A 26801-nucleotide genomic window follows, 5' to 3' on the forward strand; every position below is an offset into this window, starting at 1 on the left:
TAATTGTACCATTAATTTTTTTAGACATTTAAAATACATTAAAAATACATTCGCCATGAAAAACTGATTCTAGTTGGATTACTTCAATCTTTTTAGATGATTATATTAGATTTAAAAAATAATGTTTCAAATAAGATGATATTTTATATTCTTATATATATACTTTATAAATCCAAAACTTTCAGGAGAGGTTTAAAGCGAAGGGTTACTCAAACGGGATTTCGATATCCCACTTCGAAGAATAAAAACACCCTTTAGTAAAGGTAACCATAACTGTTATGCATTTATATGTTCATTAAAGTATTGTCAGTTTAAATACCTTGGCGATAACTTTAAAAAAAAATTCACAAAACTGGTGTTCTAATAATAAGCATCGAGCAATCGAAGTCATTAATGAAAGAGGAATGCTGCTGAAAACCGAAAGTAAATAGAATGAGTTTGCAAGGGTAGTATTAAAGGGTAGAATTTTTGGAGTAACATTATTGCTACTTCGAATATCAAAATACTTCTACAAGAGCAAGAACAGAAACTTTGGAAAAAGCTTGTATAACTTCGGGTGAACGTTGTAAATCTACCACAGCAATGATTTGTAAGTCAGCGGGAGAGAATATCAATCCTTCATTACTAATTTTTGAAAGGAAACAAACAACACCATGACAAAAATGTTTCTTCAAACACACTAAAAGTATATCTTTAAAAAAAAATTTGAAGTTTACGCGGCCGTTAAAAAAACCGACGACATTTGCAGATTTCGGAGACTCAAAATAAAATCAACTTTAACAGACTAAGATTATGTAAATTAACACATATACCAATGAAATTAATCATCGTACCTACATAAAGGCACTAGAGAGTAGCACTTTTTTCAGACGTTTTTCAGTTTGTGATGTGTTTCTTTATTACAATTTTAATTTCTTTTTACAAGTAAAAATAAAAAAATTAACATGAATCTTTTCGACATAATATTTAAAACTTATCAAAAAACTAAAATTTGGTCAAAAAAAATCAATCCATTTAATCCTCTGAATCCAAGAATCGTTAATAGATTTTCGAAAATATAATCCTTCGTCGTTTCCTAAGATTAAAAGTAATTTATTTTGAACATCAGTTTGAAGCATTTATTTATACTTCTATATAATTGAAGTATTTAAAAAAAAATTACCCATCCATTGTTGATTTTCTAATGAGTAAACTTGCTCATCATTCTCTTCTAATTTCTTGCATCCGGTTTGGTTTGTTTGATAAGACGCACTTTTCAGGTATTCTTGGTTGGATATGGTTAACCATTTTTTTAAAGAGCTGTGGTACATCAGATAACTTTTTTGGTTTCTGTGTATTGCATACAAGTCTCCAGTATAAAAATGATGGCCCAGTATAGAACCTACTCGCATATCTAAACCTTTAAACCGAGGTAAACGATGAATTAAAATAATCTTGCATATAGCTTTTTAAATCTGGTACACAACGTATTAGTAATCATATTTAAATAACATTAATGCTACAAATATATGGGGAGAATAGGCTAACAAGTTCAAAAACAACTGTTTTATACCTGTCCAAAATTCACCGTCGCTTTTTGAATAAAAGCATGCCACATCCTGACTAAAAAGTCAAATTATGTAAAAAACAGTTGATAATCTTATAAGAAATTCTTTCCTAACATTTTTAAATTATATTAAAGGTATACCCTTAAAGTTGTTTATGAAATTTTAAAGTTTATTTTATTGTAATGTTTAAAAAAAAATTAAGTTTCAATTCAGCAAGTTAATTATTGGTAAAAGTTAATGTAAAGCCGTTGTATCAAAAACAACCTCAGCTTATGTATTATAATGCATAAAATTTTGAAAAAAGTACCAAAAAAAATATGCAAAATGCGATAAAAACAGTTAAAAATGTGAAGAGGTTCGCACCTTTGCGCACCTCTCTGCACCACCACTAAATCAGTTTACAACAATGTAAAAGATTGTATGACAGCTTCAAAAGATTTAGAAATTGACGACTTGGTAAACTAATTAGTTGCTTAGTAAATCTTTTAAAGCTAAGAAATAATCAAGTTTAAAACAAAAATTCAATGAACAACTTAATTGTTAGTTTATCAGTTGCCAAATAAACTGCAGTTTCAAAAGAATCTTAAAATCAAGCTACTGAATTAAGTAATACTGCTTGGATTTTTTTAAATGTACTGAAAAACTTCATTTTGCCACAAAATTGATTGTTAAGAATTGTCAATTACCTAATGACATATTGATTCATACAAACATAAACAAGACCTTCAGCTGCATCCCAGCATACACCTCGACCATAGCTTTCTATTCGTGAAATACTAAATTTATTCAATATTCGTTCAAGACCAAAGAGTTTGATATAATTCCAACAAGAATATTTTACGAACCTGGAAGAGCGTTTTTATTTCTGGAAATTTTCTGATTTGCATCGTTAGTTGAATTAATTTTGAAGCTTTTATACTCATACCATAAAATTCCTGCACTGTTTTGGAAAATCAGTTTTAACAGAATCTCAACAGGAAAATGCTCTTGTACTAAAATGCTCGTCATATCTGAACTTAGATTGAGGTAATGATTTACGCCAGTGGTATTGAAAGCACCAGGAATCTAATGGAGTGTATTTATGTGGCATAATAAAAAATTACAATTTATAAAATTTAAGATTTACATACTCTTTAGCCTAGGTTCAAAGAAAAAGCTTAAACTGAATTAAAATTTATAACAAAGAAACATTAGTTGAACCATAAGCATAAAATCGCTGAATGCTGTATCTATGCACCAACAAAGAAAGTTCACATTTTAAAATTAATGAGCAAAGATAGAAAAGTTAAATAACATTTTAAAAAACAACATACTTTAAATGTGGAGCCATTTTTATGAAAGTTAACTGCTTCGCTTGCAGAAGAGATCTTCATGAAAACGGGTAAAAAGTATTCCCATGCAATATTGTAAGCAATAACACCCGGCTCATAAGTGTAAACAATTGAACTGGACAAACTCATATGATTTCTGAAAACATATGGTTTTAAATGTTCAAATATTAAAAAAAGAATTCAGTATAACATAGAAACGAATATGTTTTCAAATAATTTACTTGTTTGTAAACAGCCCTTTGATGTTTACTTTGATGAGTGGTTTGCAACTTCTGCTTCCAACTTAAATAAAATATTATTATTTAGTCTTAAAATTAAAAAAAAAATCAATCTTTTAATAGGATGATATAATAGTGTGGTTTAACAATAAAGTTTAATAGTAATAAGATGCGTTTGGATAATTTATTATAGAGTAATATTTGAAGATAAAAAAATAAGATAAAGTGATTGCAAAAACCCTTTTTTACTACTCTTGTTTAAAACAAATTTGCACAATTTTGTTCAACGAAACTTTTTTTGTAGTTTTAAAACATATTGATCTTCTATAAGTTTTAAAAGATCTTTACTTTGTCTCACAGTAATTCTATTTCTTCTCATAATAAATTCAGTTTGTAATAAAATTTTCTTTTTTTACAGGTTTTCCATTATAAAACTTCAGTAATAACAATTCAAGAATTCTGAACTTAGATGAAAACGTCTGCTCCGCTAAAGTTGACAGCATAACTATAAAATAGGTATAGATAAGATCCCAAACTCATCAAAGAACTAATCAAATCAGAATTCAAGCCTCTATCAAAAAATAAAATTATACGATAGCACTCATACAACGAAAAGTTCAATGAGCCCTATCATTAATTAGATAAAAGTATACTTGAATCCTTTAATAGCTTTATAGATTAGGTTGGCATAAACTGATAAATGACCAAATTGTCGCAGGACATTCCAACTCTACTTATGTAACACCATCAATTGTATGTTAAGCATTCGAAAGTGTTTGCATATTGAATATTACATTTCGCCATATCTAAACAAACATCTTTTCTTATAATCAAAATATATATCCAATTAAAAAACATCTTTCGTCAACCGCAACTGACCAAGAGTTCCAAGCATATCCACGTTTTTTTATTATCGCGCAATAAACCATTTTTATAGAAATAACATAAAATTCCTTTTGTACCCTCGTAATGTTTTGGCCCTCACCCGTCACTCGTATTAAAGTCAGAATTTTCTGTGGGTTTCGCACATAGATCTGCATTGTTTCTAATAAGCAGTTATTACGTGTTTGAAGAAAAAAAATAACATGTTGCTAGTTTGCATTATCCAACACACTTTTTCGTAAAACATGGGCAATCAAAAATTAATAAAATTTGGTTGTCATTTCTGCTTCTTACCATCCTTTTAATGTTTTGCGAAGTTCAACAATCATTAAAAATACAGCACTATTCGCACAAATGTTTAATGCTTATTGTTACTTCTAAATGTTACTTCTCAGAGGTCATTTAATGCATAGGATTTTTACTTTATAAAAAGTAACGATATACATTTCCTAGTTGATATCGCTTAAAAAACGCTTAAAACCTCTAAATCATTATATTGCTTTAGAAAATTGGAATTTGTTAATCTGCTTTCTTATGTCGGCGGAACAAATTTGGCTTCTACATAAGGCCATTTTCAGCCACTTGCAGTACACTCTAATAAAATTCCTGTAAGTTTATAGCTGCTATAAAATCTGAAATCAGCTTAACTCCTATTTTAGTACAGCCATCATTAACTTTCCGAGTACAAAAGTTCAGCAAATATGATGATATGAAAACCTTCATGGTCAATTTTCAACGACGTCAATCAAAAATTGTAAATCCATGTTTTGGATGTAGAAATAGATATAGACCTCTTGTCTATTCCAGTTATGTCGGCTAAGCTTGTTAAAAGTATATTTATTTAAAAAGTTTTTGGCTTTCCAAAGTCAGTTCCAATTCTTATTATCGAATAATAAAAACTTTTGGTCCTCTGCAATCCTTTATGGCGATCACCACGCAAACGTTGATTGATAATTGGTATAATATATGAAATGAATAGTTCAAGAGGCATCATGTCTGCAAACGGCTGTCGTAGATGATTTTTAAACGCCCTAGCAGCAATTGCAGAATTGAAAGGATTTGTTTTGCACTTGAGCGCATTGTAAAAGTTCTTTAAATCATTTATTGGTGCATCCTCGGCTCATTTATATATCATCAATCATTAGCTATTGTAAGCTTCAAGATGTTTGCAAAGTCTCAGTGCTTTGAAACTTGCTGCTTCTTGGATACTGCGTTGTACCACCAGTGTTCCCTGCTCAAACAGACAACTTTAATTGTTGCATATCAAATACTTTTTAGCTGACAGACCAGATGAGAAATGTTGTTTTCATTTCATTCGAGTTTTCATTGAATACAGTAAACGTTTTAAGCTTCAATTGAAAAACTAACAAGATTTCACATTTAGTTGATTTATGATGAAACATTCATATACATAAATACTGTATAAACTGCATTTATAGTTAAATACCCTTTATTAATGATTGAAGAGACATTTTTTAAAAAATATCTAAGTTTAATTGAAAAGTTTCTGAGAGAAATTAAGTTAACAAAGATGGGAGATAAATGTTGCAAACGAGGAATATTCAATCAAGATTAAAAACCAGAGCAAGCAACTAAACAATTTACATCGAATAGAGAGGTCATGTTTAGAAAACTTAATTGAACACCTACGTTTTGATTTTCATAAAATTTTGAAAAACTTCCGTGAGTTTTTCAGATAATGAGTAGATGACACATCTTACCGTTGATATACACAGATAATTCTTACCCACATAGACATTTTTTATGATTAAGTTTCGAACATATCCTGGTTGTGCTTCATCCCACGGATTACCGATGTAAACTTTAACTTCATGAAATTCTCTCGCATCATTATTGACCACGTAATAATAATTGTTTTCTGCCACCCATATTGCAAAAATATACTTTCCTTCAACAAGCAGTTGCGAAACTCTAATTTTAGTCCATTCCATCATACTCTTGTCTATGTTTGGCTCAAAATGACTATTGAGATCTCCATTTAATGCAGATGAAATATAAAAACGACTATTCCAATGAATCCAAACACCAGGAGCCCTATCGCCGTAAGTGTTAAGGTTGCCTCCTTGAGTTAAGTGAATGATATTTGTCCATTGAACGTTCACATTTGCAGTAGGTTTCACTTCAAATGATAGCTCGTACTCTTTTGGAAGGTTTTTTAGAATTTTAACCATTTGATTTTTCTTTATCTCTTTCTCTTCGATCATACTGAAGAACTCTATAACAAAACATTTAATTGCTTTTACGGTGTTTCTCTATTGCATATAGTTGAATCGAGAAGAAAAAAACTGTTTGTTCGGAAATCTCCATTAAATTGTAGTTTACTAAATAGTTACCTTCACAAGTGTTTAAAATCACAAGATTTCTAATGAATCCTGGTTGTGCATAGTACCACGGATCGCTCAAATATACTTTAACGTTCTGAAATTCTTTTGGAGAAGTGTTTTGTGTAGTGAAAACCTCAGTTCCCGCAATTTGAATCGAGAATATGTATTTCATATCAATAAAGAGTTGTGATATATTGACTTTGGTCCACTCCATTAACTGAACTCTCACTGCCGATATAGAAATAATATCATTTAGATTGTTTATTGCTGAATTAAAATACAAATAGTTGTCTGGTTGAAACCATACTCCTGGGGTTCTGTTACTATAATTTCTGTTATCACCATCAACAGTTAAGTGAATCACATTTGTCCAATTATTTAAAAATGAAGTTGGCATAAATTCAAATGATAACTCGTATTCCTTTGGAAGACTAGTCAGAATAGAAGCAAGTTGATCTTTTTTTAATGAAACATTTTGAGCAACGGTAAACGATTCTGTAACAGCTTTAACTAAAATAAAAACATTTTATGTAATAAAACTTTCAACAGCAAAAATATTTTTCAAAGAGTTAAAAAAGTGTTACATTATAAGTGTTTTAAATGAGAAACAATTCTTTTTAAGCCGGCCTAAACGGAATGTTTGTGAGAGCCAAGCTTATGAAACAACACTCGTGCATATTTTTTCTTGTAATGCTACATTTTGAAAAACGACCTGAAATGCGAGATTGTTATATAAATGGTTTTTGTGCATACATTTAAACTTTATAAAGGGTGAATTTTGATATTTCAATCAACTTTGACCTCATAATGTACAAATGAAACTAAAGTTAAAGGTGAAAAGCTTACATTTTGGTGGCTTAAAAGTTCTGATGTCGCCAATTTTCGGATCTAACATTTCCTCTTTACTGGTTTTTTCTAATGTTTCTGCAAATTATTTATTGTTTTTCTTTTGTTATTTAATTCTAGCAAAGTCGTTTCGGTATTTTGATTATATTTACAGTGTCGATATTGTGGCTCCCAAAACCTGTCTTATAAAAATCCGCATTTTTTCGGTTGAAATTTTCATAACTTAATTAAGGTCAAAATGCATGTGGTAAGAGTCGATAACGAAGCTAAATCTTTCTTCTACACATTGAAGCACAATGTTCTAACAACTTTTATAAAGAACGTCCGGCAAAAGCATCATTAATTTTTCGTATGCTTTTCCAAAAGCAGTAAACATTTTCTTATTTACACTTTTAAAACGAACTGAGTAGTTCTTCTTTTAAAAAAAAGTTGGAAATATTAAATTAATAGTTGGTAAACCGATTGATAGTGTACAAAACAACTTTAAGCTTTAAAGTCAAATTTGTTTATAAGTATAGCACCGATATTTTTTCCTTTTTTTTTCCTCTTCATCAAAAGTTCTCTCCCCAACACATTTTTTTGTTCCACCTCATATGTTATGCTGTTTCATAGTTCTAATGTCATATAGTCGTTCTCTACCGATGTTGATGCTTCAATCACCACGATTTCTGTGACCGATTGAGTTGTTAGAATTGAATATAAAAATTAAAAGATTGAAAGTTTTATTGATACATGTCTCTTGAAGTATCTTCAAATTCGTTTGACACTGCTAAAAGTTTCACAAATAATTCGTTTTCATGCAAATGCGTAAAGAGTACATTTTGTTAAATTTACATCAATGAATAAAAAAATAAAAAACTCTTTTGCTTACTCTAAACCAAATTTACAAAGAAAAAAGTAAAATAATTTTATCAAAATCTCGTAAAAACTAAGGTAATCAATGGATTTTTTTAATACTGGTTTTCATTTTAATTAATCCCATCAATCTTGTGAACAAATGAAATTTTTTCAGTTATTATTTTTATTATCAATTAACATTCTAAAGCATTACCATAAGATTTATTAAATGGGTTAATGTATGATATTCTTGCTTACATTTTTTGGTGCACCCCCAATATCAGGGGTTTTCACCAAAAACATTAGCTGCTATTTTGATTCGCAAAAAAGATACTCCAAATGCCAGACTCTTCTGTGTTTACAATTCTGCTGTACCACTAATCCTTTAATAGCTTTTTTCTAGGTTTCTCTCTTAGATAAAGAGACAAAAGTATGCTGTAAACCAGTTACAAACTTATGAAACATCTTGATTTTTTAAGCGTTTTTTTTTCGGTAAATAGTCAGATAATTGATTATATACTGATTTATTCCATCATTGCAATATTCATGACATTTAATACAGGAAGTATTGAATGTCATGAATATTACATGAAAAAAAAAATTGAGGATTTTGTCTAAAGTAAGTAGAAGAAAAATGTGATTTTGTTCTAAATACTTTCAAGGGCATAAAAAAGTAAAGTTTCATAGAAAAGTAGTTTCTAAAAATCAGGAGAATTTACTTTCAATTTTAAATTCTCATTTCAGGCTTTCAACAAATAACAACTGATAATTGCATTGGGAATCCCAGACTGACTTGAAAATAAAGCTGCCTGCAAAACGAAGATTCCCAATAAAATAAGTAAATAATTCTTGAATAATCTTATAGGAAAAATAAGATTGAAAAAATGAAAAGAGTTAAGGTTGGTAATAATTTAAAAGCGCATCAGCAATTCCTAAAATATTGACAACAAATTCCAAGTATTCACTTACAATATGTCCCTTCATGAAATAAGAAGAGCAGGAAGATGAATGCAATCTACAAAAAAAATATTTTTCTTTATTTAATAAATAGTTATTGCAAATAGCTTCATCCAAGTTGTTAACAGATTTAATTATAAAATGGTTGATTTAACTTTGAAAATCTGCAAATACCGCACCATTGAATTTGATTCCTGGTACCAACTTCGAAATGTTATTTCTTTTTGAAAAACCATTACTTTAGTTAATAATTGAATGAGCTTTTTGATATTTACTTTATCGTTTTTCACTTGTTTTTTCAGTGTTATTTTTTCTGCAGCCCAAAAGTTTTAATTCCTAATATGAGGCGATTTATTCACAAAAAAAAAATCATACTGAAAAAATGAAGATAGTTCAAATTTTTAATAAGACTTTAGTAAATATTTTAACAATCCGTTGGCTGTGGAATTATAACTAGTATTACAAAGTTTTGAATAGAAGTGTATTATTTATAACTTTTTCTAAATTAAACCGTCAGTAAGTGCCAGAAACTTTTTCCTTAAAAATCTATCATAAAACAACATTTTGATAGACTGACAAATATTCATTGTATAAGTGAACTTTTTTGTTAGTTACTTATGGAATAAGTCGGTAGTACAAAAAATAAAAGTGAAATTATATTGTTATCAACATAAAATAAATATTGAAGATTCTAATTTTCTTGTTAGATTCTTTTTAAAAAAAACCCCCGCATTCATACATTCGTTTTAAAAGTATTCATGCTAATTTTTATCCTTAACAATCGCTCATTAAGTCAGTTACAGTCCGCTTTTAAAATAAATAATAGTTGAAAATGAATAAAAAACTGCTTAATACTAACTTTACAAAGTGAAAGTTGCTTATCTTAATACTACTTCATGTTATTTGTATTGACAAAGCGCATTTGTAAACCCAAAACTATGGTAAAATAAAAACTGCTAAATACAGTTAACGCCCGGTTATTCGAAACTCCTTGGGGGAAAAAGAACTCACTTTAAATAACCGAAGTTTTGAATAACTAAAAATCCTCTTTTAAGTCACCTATGTTAAGATACTATCAAACTTTAACATAGGTAGAGAGTAAATTAGAAGACTTTAGGAACAAGATGCTGCTTAAGTCTATTCCTTGTAAACTAACAGCCTTTACATATTTTTTGAAAAATCTTTTTAATTTTTATTACTTTTTTATTTTTAAAATTATAAAATCTTTGCTACTTTTGAAAAAGCTATCTATTTTTAATTATATTTTTGTTTTTAAAGAGTAGTTGTCATATTTCGATATGAGACCTAGAGCTTAGCCATTTTTATCAGAAAGAGACCAGCATTCATGTAACTCGATTGGACGTTTAACCTGTGATAATTTAGCTTTTCGGGATGCAAACCGTTTGAGTCTTAAACTAACTCCTCTTCAACCTCAGCACAACCGCTGATTAAAATGGAATACAGAATTTCTCGGTCTGTGATAGCAATTGTCTCAGTTGTTCAAATCTCAAATTCTATGTTTACGTAATCGTCAATAGCGAAGTCTTATTTATCTAATCTGGTTGACGTTCTCTTCAAGCAACTTGAAAGGATTATTTTTAGCATAGATAATTGCAATATGTATTACCGGCGAGATAAATGTTTTCCTAAAACAATTCTTAACAGTATCTGCCGATACAGCGACCCACTACCTGACCAACATGCTCGTAACTTTAAGAATGCTATTCTTTAGAGTTGTTTTACGAGTGTCAATGTATTAGTTCTGACGCCTCACAAGATGCGTGCGATAAAGAGCCTTCATGACACCCCTTAGGACTTCAGGTCCATTGGCTATGTTTTGAAGGCTGTGCTGGGTGGTAAAATTAGTGATTCAATTGCTTTCAGGTTGTTAATATTAGGATGAGCAGGCGAGCTTTCTATGAAAAGAGCAGCTTTTCTACCGTCAGCATTAAACTTCGCGTTAAGCCTTGTTACTTAATCAGTTTAAATTTTAGTGTACATCCAGAATTTATTTTGGGACTTGTGCTGACAAGGTATGCTTTCGACTCCTTTGAAGCATCGTGGTTTTTCTATCTTTCAAATTATCAGCATAGGAAGCTTTTCACATACCCCATTTCCTACTACTAAACCTGTTAAACGAACTTTGCTAAACTTTCCTCTTGCACATCGTTCGCCTTTTAGATGAAGGGTTTTTGGTCGGATGCTTTTGATAAAATAAACCAAACTCTTCAGCGTCGTAAATATCCTAAATCCATACCTTAAGAGGATCATGGGCAAACGAGTCTGCTGCCAACTTGCTGTTATTTTCTCTGTATACAAGCTCTCCTTCTCAGAAGAAAAATTATGCCTATACATCCACCGATGAAGCCCCCCTTCTAAAGCCTTAAAACCCGTTATGTTGAGTTCTTTTGAAAAATCTAACGCTTAATTCCTATAGATGTTTCCACCAATTGGTACATTTCGTTCACTTGCGCTCATAAGCCATTTATATACAGCTTTATCTTCTTTATGCTTAATCCAGTAAGTTAAAGTGTCTTGAGGAAGACTAAACATTTTCACAACATTCTTTTTAGTTAGATAATTTTCAAAATTTTTAAGAGCTAAATTTTTAAGATTTTTAAAATCTTTAAGAGCAAGATATTTTTCTTTGATTGTCAGGATTTTCTTCTTTCGTGGAGAGGCCATGTTGAAGTTTCAAATGAACAACGCTGAAGTAAGTTAAATTTTTTTTTATATCTTGATCACGTTATTTTTTTTTCTTTATAAGTTTTTTTATTTTGTTATATCTTTTTGTTACATTTTTTTTTTTGTGTGTGTTTTGACTACGTTTTATCTTATATTTTGTTATGAAATCTAATGGTATATGCCATCGAAGAAAAGCATCGAATAACCGACGCGGTCTTCGTAAAGTAGAGCAAAAGGTTTCGAGTAACTGCAGGTTCGAACACTGATTTATAATTACATGAGTTTTTTAACAAAAACTCTCAGGGAAGGAAATTTGCTTCGAATAAGCGGGAAACCAAGATAAGTGCCAGTTCGAATAGCCAAGAATTTACTGTAATAATTTTACTAAGGGAAAATCATTAATCTTATTACGATTTCTTTTTTCATTGGCTTGATTTTAGCGCATTTATAATGCCAAAACTAATCTAATTTAAAGCTACTTAATGATAACTTTACAAAGTTTTTTTGCTTCTCTTTCTGCACAGTGTAGCTTAGCATAATCCACGACAATAAGAATCTCACTTGTTACCTTCGGTTTGTTGGCTTTCCATTGGTTTGATATTGCAGTCCAATTAACTGCTTTTAAGCTTCCTGTCATATTAAATGTGAAAGCTTGTATTGTCATATTAATCTTTTATTTAAGGACTCGAGCTAGAATTCAACTGGTATAGTTTCAAAAGAATCAACCAGACAATTTTTTATGTTGATAATTACTTTTTTTGTTAAGCATTGAAGTAACAAATCAGCTGCTGCGTTCGGTTATGTCTAGCTGCTACCATCATCAAGTAATATGTTGACCACTACTTTTTTATATCCGTTCCCAAGGACGAATGACACAGTTCGGAGAGATATGTAGCTCACGGATTCTTTTAATATTGCTTCGATGTAAGAGTCTTCTATAGCCTCTTTCTCTTATTATGATTTTGATTCTTAAGAATTTGTACAAGCTACGCTTTCATACTAATTTCTTATGAAGCCCTGATTTCATGCTCATATTCACTTTGTTTGTTCAATTATTTTCTCCGAAAAAAGAGCTCCTACCGAATTGCTTCTGTTTATTCCCAGTGCTCTTTTTAGACTTTGAAGCTTTTTTGTTGTTGCTTCTTGAAATTTGTTCAATAGGCTTGTGGTGGATATACTTTTAAAACCAATAATGGAAATGATCTTGTTGTATCCTGCCTGAACAATTATATTTGCGTAGACTTTCTTAAGGGCGGCCTGAATTTACGGCTTCTTGTTGTTGTGTGTAAATAAACTGTTCACCATTTTTACTAGATTTTGCATCCCCAATCATCCCAAAGAACTCCTAATTGAATAAAGTGCGTGTATTTTGGGATTTTTAAAACGTACTTTAAATCTTTTAGTACACCATAAAACCATGTTAGTAAAAAGTCATCAACTAAAGTATTTATCAAAAATATACATTGGTTGTTAAAAAATATCTACCGCCCTGTAAGCATCTACGTCTTGAAACAAAAAGCATTGTTATAGACACTTTTTTTTAATAATACCGATATGAGAAGCTATTATTTATATAATCAAGACAAATTTGTCCCTGATATTGTGTGAGACAAACAGAATATTGTGATGAGAGAAACAGATATTGTGATGAGACAAACAAATTTGTCCCTGATATTGGGTAAGATAAACAGAATCTTTTTGAAATTATTTTAGGTTAATTTTGTTTCAAAAATTAATCAAACACAATGCCACGACATCGTGGGGCCTTTTGGGAGCACTCTATCCTTAAAATTAATGTCGAAAAAGTAGTAAACTTTTGCAAAATGTAACCTTTAAAAAAAAATGTTACTTATGAAAGACCATAGCACGACTGAGTTGGGAAAATATCTCAAAAATCCCCATCCAAGAGATTTTCAAAACATTTAAAAGAAAAAAGAACTACGAAACATTATTAAAAAACATAGGTACTTTTAACCCGAGAAAAAAATGGTTGTTTAGTTTCAACTATTTAAAAGTCGTGAAAAACTATTAGTTAAGTACCGCCTAATCTCGTTTAAAAACTGGGGAAAAAGTATCGTTATTTCTTTTTTCATCTCGTATCGTTTTAAGGAGTTAAAGTCTCATTTTGTCTCAATATAAACAATGCCAATAAATGTCTAGTATCGGTATTGGTATAAGTGTAAGAGTATCAAAATTTTGTGTTTCAAATGTTAAGCGCCCTGTACCTAATTATTGAGCTTTTAGTCGTCATTGAGTTAAAAAAAATTTTTTCGCATCAGAATGATATATTATGTAGTCATCGTTAAAAAATATTTGGATGTTGCAAATAAACTTTTTTTCTTATTAACTTTTAAAGCCTTTAAGAAAATGGAAACAACTACAATACACGTATAAGACGGAACAATCCGTTAAATCGGTCTGTTTGTACAAACGAAACTCCAAAATCTGCCATAATAAATTATTTTAAAATCAAATTCTACCATATAAAATAATAACAAAAAAGTAATTTAAAAAGCTCTGAATAACTAACAAACGGAATAAGTTGAAAGGCAAAAAATAGTAAAAATAATAATAAAAACGATTTTTAAAATTAATTTTGCTGTTTTTTTAATTTATTTCTTATTGCAATTTTTTTTAGTATCTCAACTATGGTGAGGGTAACTATGGTGAGGGTAACTATGGTGAGGGTAATATCGTGAGGGTTAAGAGAGAAAAGGCAAGTGCATCGTTGTTGTTATTTGCACAAAAACATTTTGTTTTTAAAAATTTATTTAAAAAAATCAGAGGGAGGTAATGCAGTAATATAGAGAAGCAATTGCATACTGTTGGTGCAAGTTCTTGCGATGTTTTCTGAACAGTATACGGTAGGGTCTTAGATATTATTTGTAAAACTTGCTTAGATGGTTGTTGCAAGATAACGCAGAATAGAAAAATAACTTCAGAAACTGTAGTTTTTATTCATTTTGAAACTCTGGAATGCTACAACTCTTTTACACATTGCTAAAAGAATGACTACTTGCAATAGTTCTTCTTTAAATACATTTTAAATCAAGCTCCTTATCTTCATACTATTTTTTTAATAATTAAAGTAAATGAGTAATTAAAAGTTGTAAGCTGCTATTATATGTTATTTAAACACAAAAGTGTTCAATAATTATTTCTACCATTTTACATTTGTTTTAGTATATATATATATATATATATATATATATATATATATATATATATATATATATATATATATATATATATATATATATATATATATATATATATATATATATATATATATATGTATATATATATATGTCATTAGGAAAAGATGAATATTTTGCTTATACTAACATAAAAAAACAATAAACTTGATTGTAAAAAATATTAGTTCAACATGCAAATAACAATCCAAATTCAACATTAACAAAACATATACTAATACAGTTTGTAAATCTTAAAAAAACGGTCTTTAGGAAAAAAAAAAAGCTTTTTTAACAAGTATAATAGCATAAAACCATAACAACAGTTCTTAATACAATTGTCTCTGAGTTTGAATGCAAAATATGAATAATTTGATTTTCTCAAGGTTAACCCAAAAATTTTAGATCTGATAATTGGCAAAGGTTTCCCCTATACATATATGTGTGTGTGTGTGTGTGTGTGTGTGTTTGTGTTTGTGTGTGTCTTTACAAGAAGAAAAAGTTGAGTGCTAAGATCTAATAAAAGTGTTAAGTACAGTAAAAAATCATTTAAATTAAAAAAAAAAAGAAAAACTTAATTTCCACTCTCAGATTATTAGTTATTGTGTTTTTAAAAGTATAAACGAATCAGCCTATTCTAGAATGGTAATTTACTTTGAAAATTACGACTTTAAACTTTTTGATACAATATTTACCTTATTTGAATCATTTTCTCATGCCACTTAGATAAGCTTATTATCATTTCAGTTATAGAAAAAGTTTAAAATGTTTATATGGAAGCGTATATAAATAATCATTCAACAAACTAAAAAAAATTTCATTAAACAAAATTGTAAGGGCAACCGCAACGTTTTTAATTAATCACTGCCTCGCATAATTTAATGGTTAAAATAATTATTTAAATTTCTTACGATTCTTATCTAAAGTAACTGTACTTTTTTTCTTTGAAAAAAAAAAAAAAAAAACTCATAAAACTGGTGTTCTAATAATAGGGGAGACCTGGGCTAGTTGGCTACAGGGGTAAGTTGACACACTGCATTTAACTTTTGAGTTTTCCACCAGAAATTTTCAAAGTTCACATGGTACCTTTCTTCTTAACTAATTCATCTCCAGTGTAGTATCAGAGCTATATGCGTATGCGCATAAAAATTAAAGCGATTTTTGTGTTTTTTTACTAATTTTGTAACTTTTGTAACTATAGTACTTTTTCAATTTAAAAATGCAACTGCATTAGCTGCAAGTAAACTCGAATAGATGTAGGTATAGTATGTTTCACTCTAACCACTATTATTTTTTGTTTCTCAATGTTTCGCGTTTTTGGAGATTTATAAGACGTTTAGTGAGCAAAAAGCTTTTTGGGTTAGTTGGCCAAATGATCGAGGAGCTAGTTAGCAACATTTGCCAACTTACAACTCTTTGCATTAGCCTTAAAATCACTAAAGTTATATTACACTACAGATCTACAGACATGAGAAGTTATAAAAGAAAAGTAGATGTTTAGGCCTGTAAATTCTAAAACTGATGCAAAAAATGCTATTGATGCTAATTTATAGAGAAAAGTCTATTCAATCGACTTGAGGGCAATAAAAGTTAATGTCAAAAAATATTGTTGGGTAAAAGTTATCAAGAGTTTTCATAAAAAACATGCGCTTGAAAAATATGCTTAATGTTGCTGAACTTGTCTCTTTTTGTATGATTTGCCACTTACCCTGAGAGTATAGGCAACTTACCCCTCGCCGGAGTAAGTTGGCACATTTTATTTTCTTTTTTGGAAGCCCTTTTTGGCCACCAATTATCTTTTTTTTTTTAATGTTTGACACTTGAACAATCTTGCCAAATTCATATTCGTTTGAACTGCAATTTGATATCCTCAAGAAAGTTCACCCAGAAATGCACAGAGCTCAAAAACTAAAACCGTTGCCAACTAACCCTGGTTTCCTCTTTGCATCAAGCAATTGAAAAAACTAATGAACGAGGAATGCCACTGAAAACTGAAAGTAAATTGAATGAGTTGCAAAGATGGCATTAAAGAGATGAAAAAAAAGTTGTTAGTTCGTATATCAAAATACTTTTGCAAGAGCAAGAATATAAACTTTAAAAAAAGCTTTTATAACTTTGGGCGAACGTTGCAAATCTCTCACAGCCGTGGTTTGAATGTTAGTGGGACAGAATTCAATCATTCATTACTAAATTTTGAAAGAAAATTGACGAAACTCTAAAAAACATGTTTCTTTAAATACACTTAGAAACATTTCATTAAAAAAAATATTGAAGTTTATACAGCCTTTAGAAAAACCGATAACATTTGCAGATTGTAGAGACACAAAAGATTAATATGAGTTAAAATCAACTTTAGTAGACTAAGGTAATGTAAATTAATACATATGCAAATGAAATTAATTAACACATCTGTGTAAAGACACTAGACAACAACACTGTTCCATCACAAATATGTTGACAACTCAGTATGTGATTTGTTTCTTTCATCATAATCTTAATTAATTTCATTTTAAAAGCAAAAAATTAAAAAATTAACACGATTCTTTTCAATATGATATCTAAAACTCGTCAAAATTGGTCAAAAAAATTACTCCATTTTATCCTTTGAATCCAAGAATCGTTAATAGCTTTTCGATAAAACAATCCTTCCTCGTTTCCTAGAATAAAAAAAAAAAAAGTTTGTAAGTCTGAAGCATTAATTTGTATTCCTACATAAGAATTAAAAAAGAATTTACCCATCCATTGCTGATTTTCTAATGAGTAAACTTGTTCGCCATTTTCTTCTAGCTTCTTGCATACGATTTGATTTATTTGATAAGACACACTTTTCAGATATTCGTGATTTGATATCGTTAACCATTTTTTTAAAGTGCTTTGGTACATTAAATAACTTTTTTGGTTTCTGTGTATTGCATACAAGTCACTAGTATAAAAATGACGTCCCAGAACAGAACCTATTCGCTTATCTAAACCTTTAAATCGAGGTAATTAAAGAGTTAAAATAACTTTTTTACAAAGCACTTTAAATCTGGCACAGAACGTTTTAATAATCATGTTTAACTAATATTAACGCTATAAATATATGGCTAAAACTTTCTTTCATGAAAAACCTGTTTAATACCTGTCCAAAATTCACCGTCGCTTTTAGAATAAAAGCATGCCACATTCTGACTAAAAAATCAAAGTGTGTAAGAAACAATTGTGAACATTGTGTTAAAAGTTCTTTACAAAAAACTTTAAATTGTAGTAGAAGTGTAAACTTAAATAATTCAATGAATTAGGTTTCAGTTCAGCCAGTAGTTTATGACAAAACTTAAATTCAGATCGTTGTTTAAAAAATAAACTAAGCTTATCAATTGTAAAACATCTAATTTTGCAAAAACTACCAAAAAAATTAAGAAAATTGCAATACTTAGAGGTGATTGAAGATGTGGAGAGGTTCGCACCTTTCCACACCTCTTAACAGCAATATAAATATCAATAACAACAATGTAAAATATTATTTGAAAGTTTTAAAATATTTACAAATTGACTGCATGGCGAAAAAAGAAGTTAATTAGTAAATCTTTTTTTAAGCTGTGAAATCTACTTAAAACAAAAATCTCATTAATGGCTTAATGGCTAGTTTATCAATTTCCAAACAAAATCCTGTTTTATAAGAATCTTAAAATCAAGCTAGAGAAATAATTACTTTTACTTGGTTTTGTTTAAATGTACAGACAAATTTCATTTCGCCACAAAGTTGGTAGAAAAGAATTGTCAATTACCTAGTGACATATTGATTCATACAAACATATACTAGAACTTCAACTGTATCCCAGCATATACCTCGACCATAGCTTTCTATTCGGGAAATAATAAATTTATAAAACATTCATTCAAGAACAAAAAGGCACATATTATTCCAACCAGAACATTTAACATACCTGAAAGAGCATTTTCATACTTTGGAGTTTTTAGGTTTGCTTCGCAAGTTGAATTAGTTTTGAAAGTTTTATACTCATACCATAAGACTCCTGCACTGTTTTGGAAAATCAGTTTTAACAGAATCTCGACAGGAAATTGCTCTTGCACCAAAATGCTTGTCATATCTAAGCTTAAATTCAGGTTATGATTTACGCCAGTGGTATTGAAAGCACCAGGAACCTAATAGAGTGTATTTATGTGGCATAGTAAAAAGTTCATTACAATTTGTAAAATTCAAGATATACATACTCTGTCGCCTATGTTTCAAGAAAAAGCTTAAACTGAATTAAAATCTAAAACAAAAAAGCATTAGTTGAACCATAAGCATAAACCCCCTAATGCAGAATATTAGCACTAACAAAGAAAGTTCATACTTTAGAATTAAAGAAGTAAACATATAATAGTTAAAAATCTCTTAAAATGACATACTTTAAATTTAGAGCCATTTTTATGAAAGTTAACTGCATCGCTTTCAGAAGAGATCTCCATGAAAATGGGTAAAAAGTATTCCCATGCAATGTTGTAAGCAATAACACCCGGCTCATAGGTATAAACAATTGAACTGGACAAACTCATATGATCTCTGAAGATATATGGTTTTAAATGTACAAATATTAAAAAAAGAAGTCAGTCTTACATGGAAACGAATATGATTTTAAATAGTTTACTTGTTTGTAATCAGGCCTTCAAAGTTTACTTTGATGAGTGGTTTGCAATTCCTGCTTCCAACTTGAATAAAAACAAACAATTAATCTTATAACAAAATAAAATAGTAGTAATATAATATAATATAATTTAATAGGATTATGTAATAGGGTTTGTTTGGATAATATATAAAAAATTATTTTTGTAAATAATAGGATAATATTGGAAGATAATAAAAGAAGATAATGTGATTGCAAAAACACTCTTTAAATACTTTTGTTTAAAACAGTTTTGCATGACATTGTTGAACAAAACTTTTTTTCTAAGTTTTAAAACATATATTGATCTTCTATAAGTTTTAAAAGATCTTTACTTCTTCTCTAAGTAATTCTATTTAATCTCATAATAACTTCAGTTTGTAATAAATTTTTTTTTTTACAGGTTTTCCACCATAAAATTTTAGTAATAACTATTCAAGAATTCTGAACTTAGATGAAAACGTCTACTCCACTAAAGTTGGCAGCATAACTGTAAAACAGGTAAAGATAAGATCCCAAACTCATCAAAGAACTAATCAAAGCAGAATTCAAGCTAGAATCAAGAAATAAACTTATTCGATAGCGCTCATACAAAGGAAATTTCAATGAGCCCCATCATTAATTAGATAAAAGTATACTTGAATCTTTTAGTAGCTTTATAGATCAGGCTTGGCATTAACTTAATGGATGACCTAATTAATGCAAGACATTCCAACTCTATTTATGCAACACCACCAATTGTATGGTAAGCATCTCTAAAGTGCTTGCTACCAGAATATTACATTTCGCCATATGTATACAAACATCTATCCTTTTAATCAAAATACATATCCACTTAAAATACTTCTTTCGTCAACCGCAACTGACCAACAGCTTCAAACATCTCTATGTTTTTTACTTTCGAGCACTATACCATTTCTGTACAGTTAGTATAAAAATCGTGTTGTACCCTCGCAATCTTTTGCCCCTCACCCGTCACTTGCATTAAAGTTAGAATTTTCTGTGAGTTTCGCGCATAGATCTGCATTGTTTCTAATAAGCAGTTATTACGTTTTTGAAGAAAAAAAAGTAACATGTTGCTAGTTTGCATCATCCACCACACTACTTCGTAATATATGGCCAATCAAAAATTAATATAGTTTGGTTGTCATTTCTTCTTCTAACCATCCTTTTAATGTTTTGCAATATTTAACAATCATTAAAAATAAATCACTATTCGAACTAACGTTCAATATTTATTGCTTCTTCACGATGTTACTTCTTAGAGGTCATTTAATGCATAAGATTTTTACTTAATAAAATATAACAATAAATTCTTCCTCGTTAACAAAGCTTAAAAACGCTTAATATCTCTAAATCATTATATTGCTTTAGTACGATGGTATTTGTGTATCTGGTTTCTTATGCCTGCGTTACAAATTTGGCTTCTACATATGGCCATTTTCAGCCACTGGCAGTACACTCTGATAAACGACATGTATCTTTATTGTTACTATAAAATCTGAAATCAACTTAACTCCTATTTTAGTACAGCCATCATTAACTTTCCAAGTACAAAAGTTCAGCAATTATGATGAACTTTTGTGACCTTCTTGGTCAATTTTCAACGACGTCAATTAAAAACGGTAAATCCAAGTTTCGGATGTAGAGCATAAAACTCTAGTCTATTCCAGTTATGTCGACTAAATTTGTTAAAAGTATAACTATTTTTAAAATTTCTGGCTTTCCAAAGTCAGTTCCAATTCTTATCATCGCATAATAAAAAATTTCGGTCGTCTGCAATCCTTTTAGGTGATATCTGTAATGAATAGTTCAAAAGGCACCATCATTGCAAATGCTTGTCATAGATGATTTTTAAACGCACTAGCAGCAATTGCAGAATTGAAAGGATTTTTTTTGCACTTGAGCGCATTGTAAAAGTTCTCAAAATTCTTTAATGGTGCATCCTTGGCTCATTTATATATCATCATTCATAAGCAATTGATATGCTTGAAGATGTTTGCAAAGTCTCAGAAATTTGAAACTTGCTGCTGCTTGGATACTGCGTGGTACCACCAGTATTTTCTGCTCTAACACAAATTTTATTGGCACATATCAAGTATTTTTTAGTTGACACACCAGATGAGAAATGTTGCGAAACGTTTTTGAGAAAAAAAGGAAGTTAGAGTTGTATAAATGTATTTAGGGAAACTAACAAAATGTATAAAATCCCACGTATTAATAAAAAAATTTAAAAATAAATATAAATTAAAAATAAAACAGTTTTTAGATTAAGATTTCAACTTTATAAAAAAATTTTTTAAAGAAAATTTTCCATAATTGTGGGAACTCTAAAAAACCAGTTTATTCAGTACTACTGTATAATCCACATTGAACAAGTTTTTGCTCATAAAGCTAACTCAATTCAATCCATGTTACATTTTTTACTCTTTACAAATTTAAGTGAACAAAAAAATGTTTCAAAAGAGGATATGAAAACAGCCATCATGTTTAGAAATAAAAATTATCAGGAGCTCAAAACTTGAAAAGAAAACATGAAAAAGATGTTCCCCTGTCAAAGTATAAGGAAAGTTTGGAAAAGTATTTAAAAACTTACTCAGAAGTTGTGTCAGTACCATCTATTAATTCCAAAAGTATTCAAAACATTTAGGTAAGAAAATCAAACATTAATTTTGACTAGAATATCATTAAAAATTTGAGTAATATTTAAAAATTTGATTACAGTGTGAATCATCAACTAGCCAAAATGATCTCAACTGTAATCATTCTGAATCAAGCCACCAAATGGACTCCGTCATTGAGTCTATAACATGCACAGTTGAACCAGAAATCTCCGATAATTACTTGGATGTTAGAAGTTGGCCTAAAAAAATTGTCTGTTGTGCAAGATATTGAGCCCGAATTTGAAAAAAGCGTGGTCGTACCAAAAAAAGAATGTTTGCTTATGAAAGTCAAGAGGAATCAATGACTGAAGAAGACAATTTCAAGAGTAACTTCTTCAACAGCATTTTAGATAACGCTATTGGATCTTTGCAGGATCGGTTTGATATACTTATGCAGCATAATAATCAGTCAAACTTTCTTTACAGTTTAAATGCCAAGGACATTACTGAAGATGAGTTACTAAAAAGATGCATGGATTTAGAAAAATTATTATCTTGCAATGAGTTGAAAGATGTTTCTGGAACTGACTTATTTGAAGAGATGAAATATTTGCGAAATCATTATTAGGCAAATATTCCATCTCTTCAAATAAGTTTCAAATAACTCCATGAAATATTTCAGGCTTCATTTTTTCAAACAATTTGAATGCAGCTTTGGGAAACTTATTTGTCTCTCTCAGAATACTTTTAACTCTACCTGTATCTGTATCTGTTGCAATAGCAGAGAAAAGCTTTTCCAACATGAAGTTAATCAAAACGTATATTCGCTCAACAATGACACAGGATAGAATGGATGGTCTGGCAATGTAATCAATAGAACAAGAATTGGACTTAGAAGATATGATTAAATCATTTGCTATTGTAAAAGCAAAAAAGGTTAAATTGTAAATAAATATTGAAAGTTCACCACGAATGTCCATAATACGATTCATTTTTTTTATACAAGGTAGGGGGGGGGGGAGGGCGGCGCAAATTTAAAAAAGGCCACAGGCGCCATATACCCTTGAGCCGGCCCTGTAAAGAACACTAAACTATTTTAAGCAATCGAACATTGAGAAAGAATCAATTTTCAATACGAGTTTTCATTGAATATAGTAAGCGTTTTGAACTCTAATTGAAAATTTAAGAAGACGTCACATTTAGTTGATTAATGATGAAACATTTCATATATATAAATACTGTATAAAATGCATTTACATTAAAATACCCTTTACTAAAGATTTAAGTGACTTTTTTTAAAAATATCTACGTTTAATTGAAAAGTTTCTGAGAGAAATAAAGTTAATAAAGATGGGAGAAAAATGTTGCAAACGAAGAATGTTCAATCAAGATTAAAAACCTTAGCAAGCATTTAAACAATTTACATAGAAAAGAAAGAGTAAGTTTAGAAAACTTTGTTGAACACTTATGTTTCAATTTTTATAAAATTTTGAAAAACTTGCATGAGTTTTTCAGATATTGAGTAGATGACGCATGTTAATGTAGACATACACAAATAACTCTTACCCACATAAACATTTTTTATGATTAAGTTTCGAACATATCCTGGTTGTGCGTCATCCCACGGGTTACCGATGTAAACTTTAACGTCATGAAATTCTCTTGCATCATTATTTACTGCGTAATAAACTTTGTTTTCTCCTAGCCACACTGAAAAAACATACTTTCCTTCGATAAGTAGTTGCGAAACTCTAATTTTAGTCCATTTCATCCAATTCATGTTTATACTTGAATCGAAATGACTATTGAGATCTCCATTTAATGCAAATGCAAAATGAAAACTATTACTCCAATGTATCCAAATAGCAGGGGTCCTATCGCCGTAAGTGTTACCGTTGCTTCCTAAAGTTAAGTGAATAATATTACTCCATTCAACGTGCGCGTCTGAAGTATTATTCACTTCAAATGATAGCTCATACTCTTTTGGAAGGTTTTTTAGAATTTTAATTGTTTGATTTTTCTTTATTTCTTTCTCTTCGATCATGCTGAAGAACTCTATAACAAAACATTTCATATTGCTTTCATTATTATTTTTTTTTTTATCATATATAGTTATATGGATAAAAATAAAAATGTTTGTTGGGAAAGCTCCGTGAAAATGTAGTTTACTAAATGTAGCTTACCTTCACAAGTGTTTAAAATCACAAGATTTCTAATAAATCCTGGTTGCGCATGGTACCACGGATCGCTCAAATATACTTTTACATTCTGAAATTCTTGTGGAGATGTGTTATTTGTAATGAAAACCTCAGTTCCCGCAATTTGAATTGAGAAAACATAACTTTTATCCACAAAGAGTTGTGATATATTGACTTTGGTCCACTCCATTAACTGAACTCTCACTGCCGATATAGAAATAATATCATTTAGATTGTTTATTGCTGAATTAAAATACAAATAGTTGTCTGGTTGAAACCATACTCCTGGGGTTCTGTTGCTATAGTTTCTGTTATCACCGTCAACAGTTAAGTGAATCACATTCGTCCAATTGCTTAAAAAAGAAGTTGGCATTAGTTCAAATGATAATTCGTATTCCATTGGAAGACTAGTCAGAATTGAAGCAAGTTGACTTTTTTTCAATGAAATATTCTCATCAACTTTAATCGATTCAGTAACAGCTTTAACTAAAATAAAAACATTTTATGTAATAAAACTTTCAACAGCAAAAATATTTTTTAAAGAGTTAAAAAAATGTTATATTACTGAAATAGGTTTCATTATTTTTTATGCATTAAGTAATCAAATGTTTTTAACAAAACATAAACTGCAGTTTAAAATTTAGCTTAATAATTGAAAAGAAGTTTAGGTAAATTTGGGTCCATTAATTATTTGGACCTTAGATCTCTTTCAAAGTCTCTTAAATGAGAAACACTTTTTCTTAAGCCGGTCGAAACGGAATGTTTGTGAGAGCCAAGTTCTATCAAACAATCCCCGTGCATATTTTTTTTTTGTAATACCACATTTACCAAGCTTGTTGCATAAATGGTTTTTGTGCATACAATTAAACTTTATAAAGGGTGAATTTTGATATTTTAATCTTCTTCGACCTCATCATTTACGAATGACACTAAAGTTAAAGTTGAAAAGTTTACATTTTGATGGCTTAAAAGTTCTGATGCCACCAACTTTCGGATCTAACATTTTCTGTTAACTTTTTCTAAAGTTTCTGCAAACTATTTGTTTCTAGGGTTCTTTCATTCAAAATCTTATTCTTGCACAGCCGTTCCGGTATTTTGATATTATCTATAGGGCCATTGTTGTGCCTCCCAAAACCTTGATCAAAAAAATCCGAAATTTTTTGATTAAAATAACAAGATCTTTACTCATAAAATGTTCATAACTTTATCATGGTTAAATATGCATGTGGTAAGAGTTGATAATCAAGCGAGGACTTTCTTCTACTCCTTGAAGATAAATATTCTAACAACTTTTATAAACAATTTACGGTATGAGCATCATTAATTTTTCGTGTGCTTCTCCGAAAGCAGCAAGCATTTTCTTACTTTCTCTTATAAAACAAACTGGTTATTTCTTCTTTAAAAAAAAACGTTTAGAATGTAAATCAATAGTTGGTAAACCGATTTATAGGGTAAAAAACAACTTAAAATTTCAAAGTCTAATTCGTTTATTAGTATAACACCGATAATTAGAAGGAATTCTTAATTACCTAATAAGTACAACTTCTCTCCCCTACATATTTTTCTGCCCTACCTCATGTGTTTTGCTGTTTCATAGTTCGAATGTCATATTGTCGCTTTCTACGGTAGTTGATATTGCAATCACCACGATTTCTGTGCCCGATTGAATATTTAGAATTACTTGTAAAAATTACAGATTGGAAGTTTTACTGATAAACGTAAAAACGTAATAAAGAAATATCTTCAAATTCAATTGACACTGTTAAAAGTTTCACAAAAAACTCGTTTTACAGCAAATGCTCAGAGGATACATTTTCTTAACTTTAAATCAATAAATAAAAAAAATAAAAAACACTTTTGCTTGCTCTAAAACTAATTCACAAAAAAAAAATCAACTTATTTTACCATAATCTAGCAGAAACTAAGGTAACCTTTTGAATTTTTTAAATATTTGTTTTCATTTTTTCTTTATCTTAGAGTTTCTCTCTTAGATAAAGAGACAAAAGTAAGATGTTAACCAGTTTCAAAATTATATCCTGTTTTTTTAAGCGTTTTTGTTAGTGAAAAATCTGAAGATTAATCATATATAAACTAATCCATCAGCTTTTGCACTGGAAATTTTTTGGCAAAACAAGAAAAGGAAGTATTGAATATCATGTATGGTACAAGAAAAAAAAATCGAAAAGTTTGTCTAAAGTGTGTAGAAGATAAATGTGACTTTGTTCTAAATACTTTCAAGGGCATAAAAAAGTAAAGTTTCAAAAAAACAGGAGAATTTACTCTCAATTTTAAATTCTCATTTTAGGCTTTCAACAAATAACAACTGATAATTGCATTAGGAATCCCAGACTGACTTGAAAATAAAGCTGCCTGCAAAACGGAGATTCCCAATAAAATAAGTGAATAATTCTTTAATAACCTTATAGTAAACGTAAGGTTGAAAAAATGAAAAGAGTTAAGGTTGGTAATAATTTAAAAGCGCATCAGCAATTCCTAAAATATTGACAAC

General features: G+C 29.6%; 1 protein-coding gene across 1 annotated transcript; it reads right to left on the reverse strand.

Annotated features, from left to right (window-relative positions):
- Window positions 1-880: 880 nt before the first annotated feature.
- On the reverse strand, window positions 881-25295 carry LOC149878601 (uncharacterized). Its single transcript, XM_090072563.1, has 19 exons — window positions 25247-25295; window positions 24278-24778; window positions 23661-24149; window positions 19477-19537; window positions 19238-19391; window positions 18769-18988; window positions 18610-18685; window positions 17953-18013; window positions 9143-9289; window positions 8976-9021; window positions 6333-6833; window positions 5726-6214; window positions 3100-3160; window positions 2861-3014; window positions 2393-2612; window positions 2234-2309; window positions 1553-1602; window positions 1163-1399; window positions 881-1075 (listed from the first exon to the last, which is right to left on the reverse strand). The coding sequence occupies exons 1-19, from the start codon at window positions 25293-25295 to the stop codon at window positions 996-998; spliced, it is 3672 nt and encodes a 1223-aa protein (XP_089928689.1). The 3' UTR covers window positions 881-995.
- Window positions 25296-26801: the final 1506 nt, after the last annotated feature.

This window comes from Hydra viridissima, unplaced genomic scaffold, assembly GCF_058129835.1.
Source record: "Hydra viridissima isolate aposymbiotic clone 2 unplaced genomic scaffold, HvirCarnegie_v1 scaffold_15, whole genome shotgun sequence".
Classification (NCBI taxonomy): Eukaryota; Metazoa; Cnidaria; class Hydrozoa; order Anthoathecata; family Hydridae; genus Hydra; species Hydra viridissima.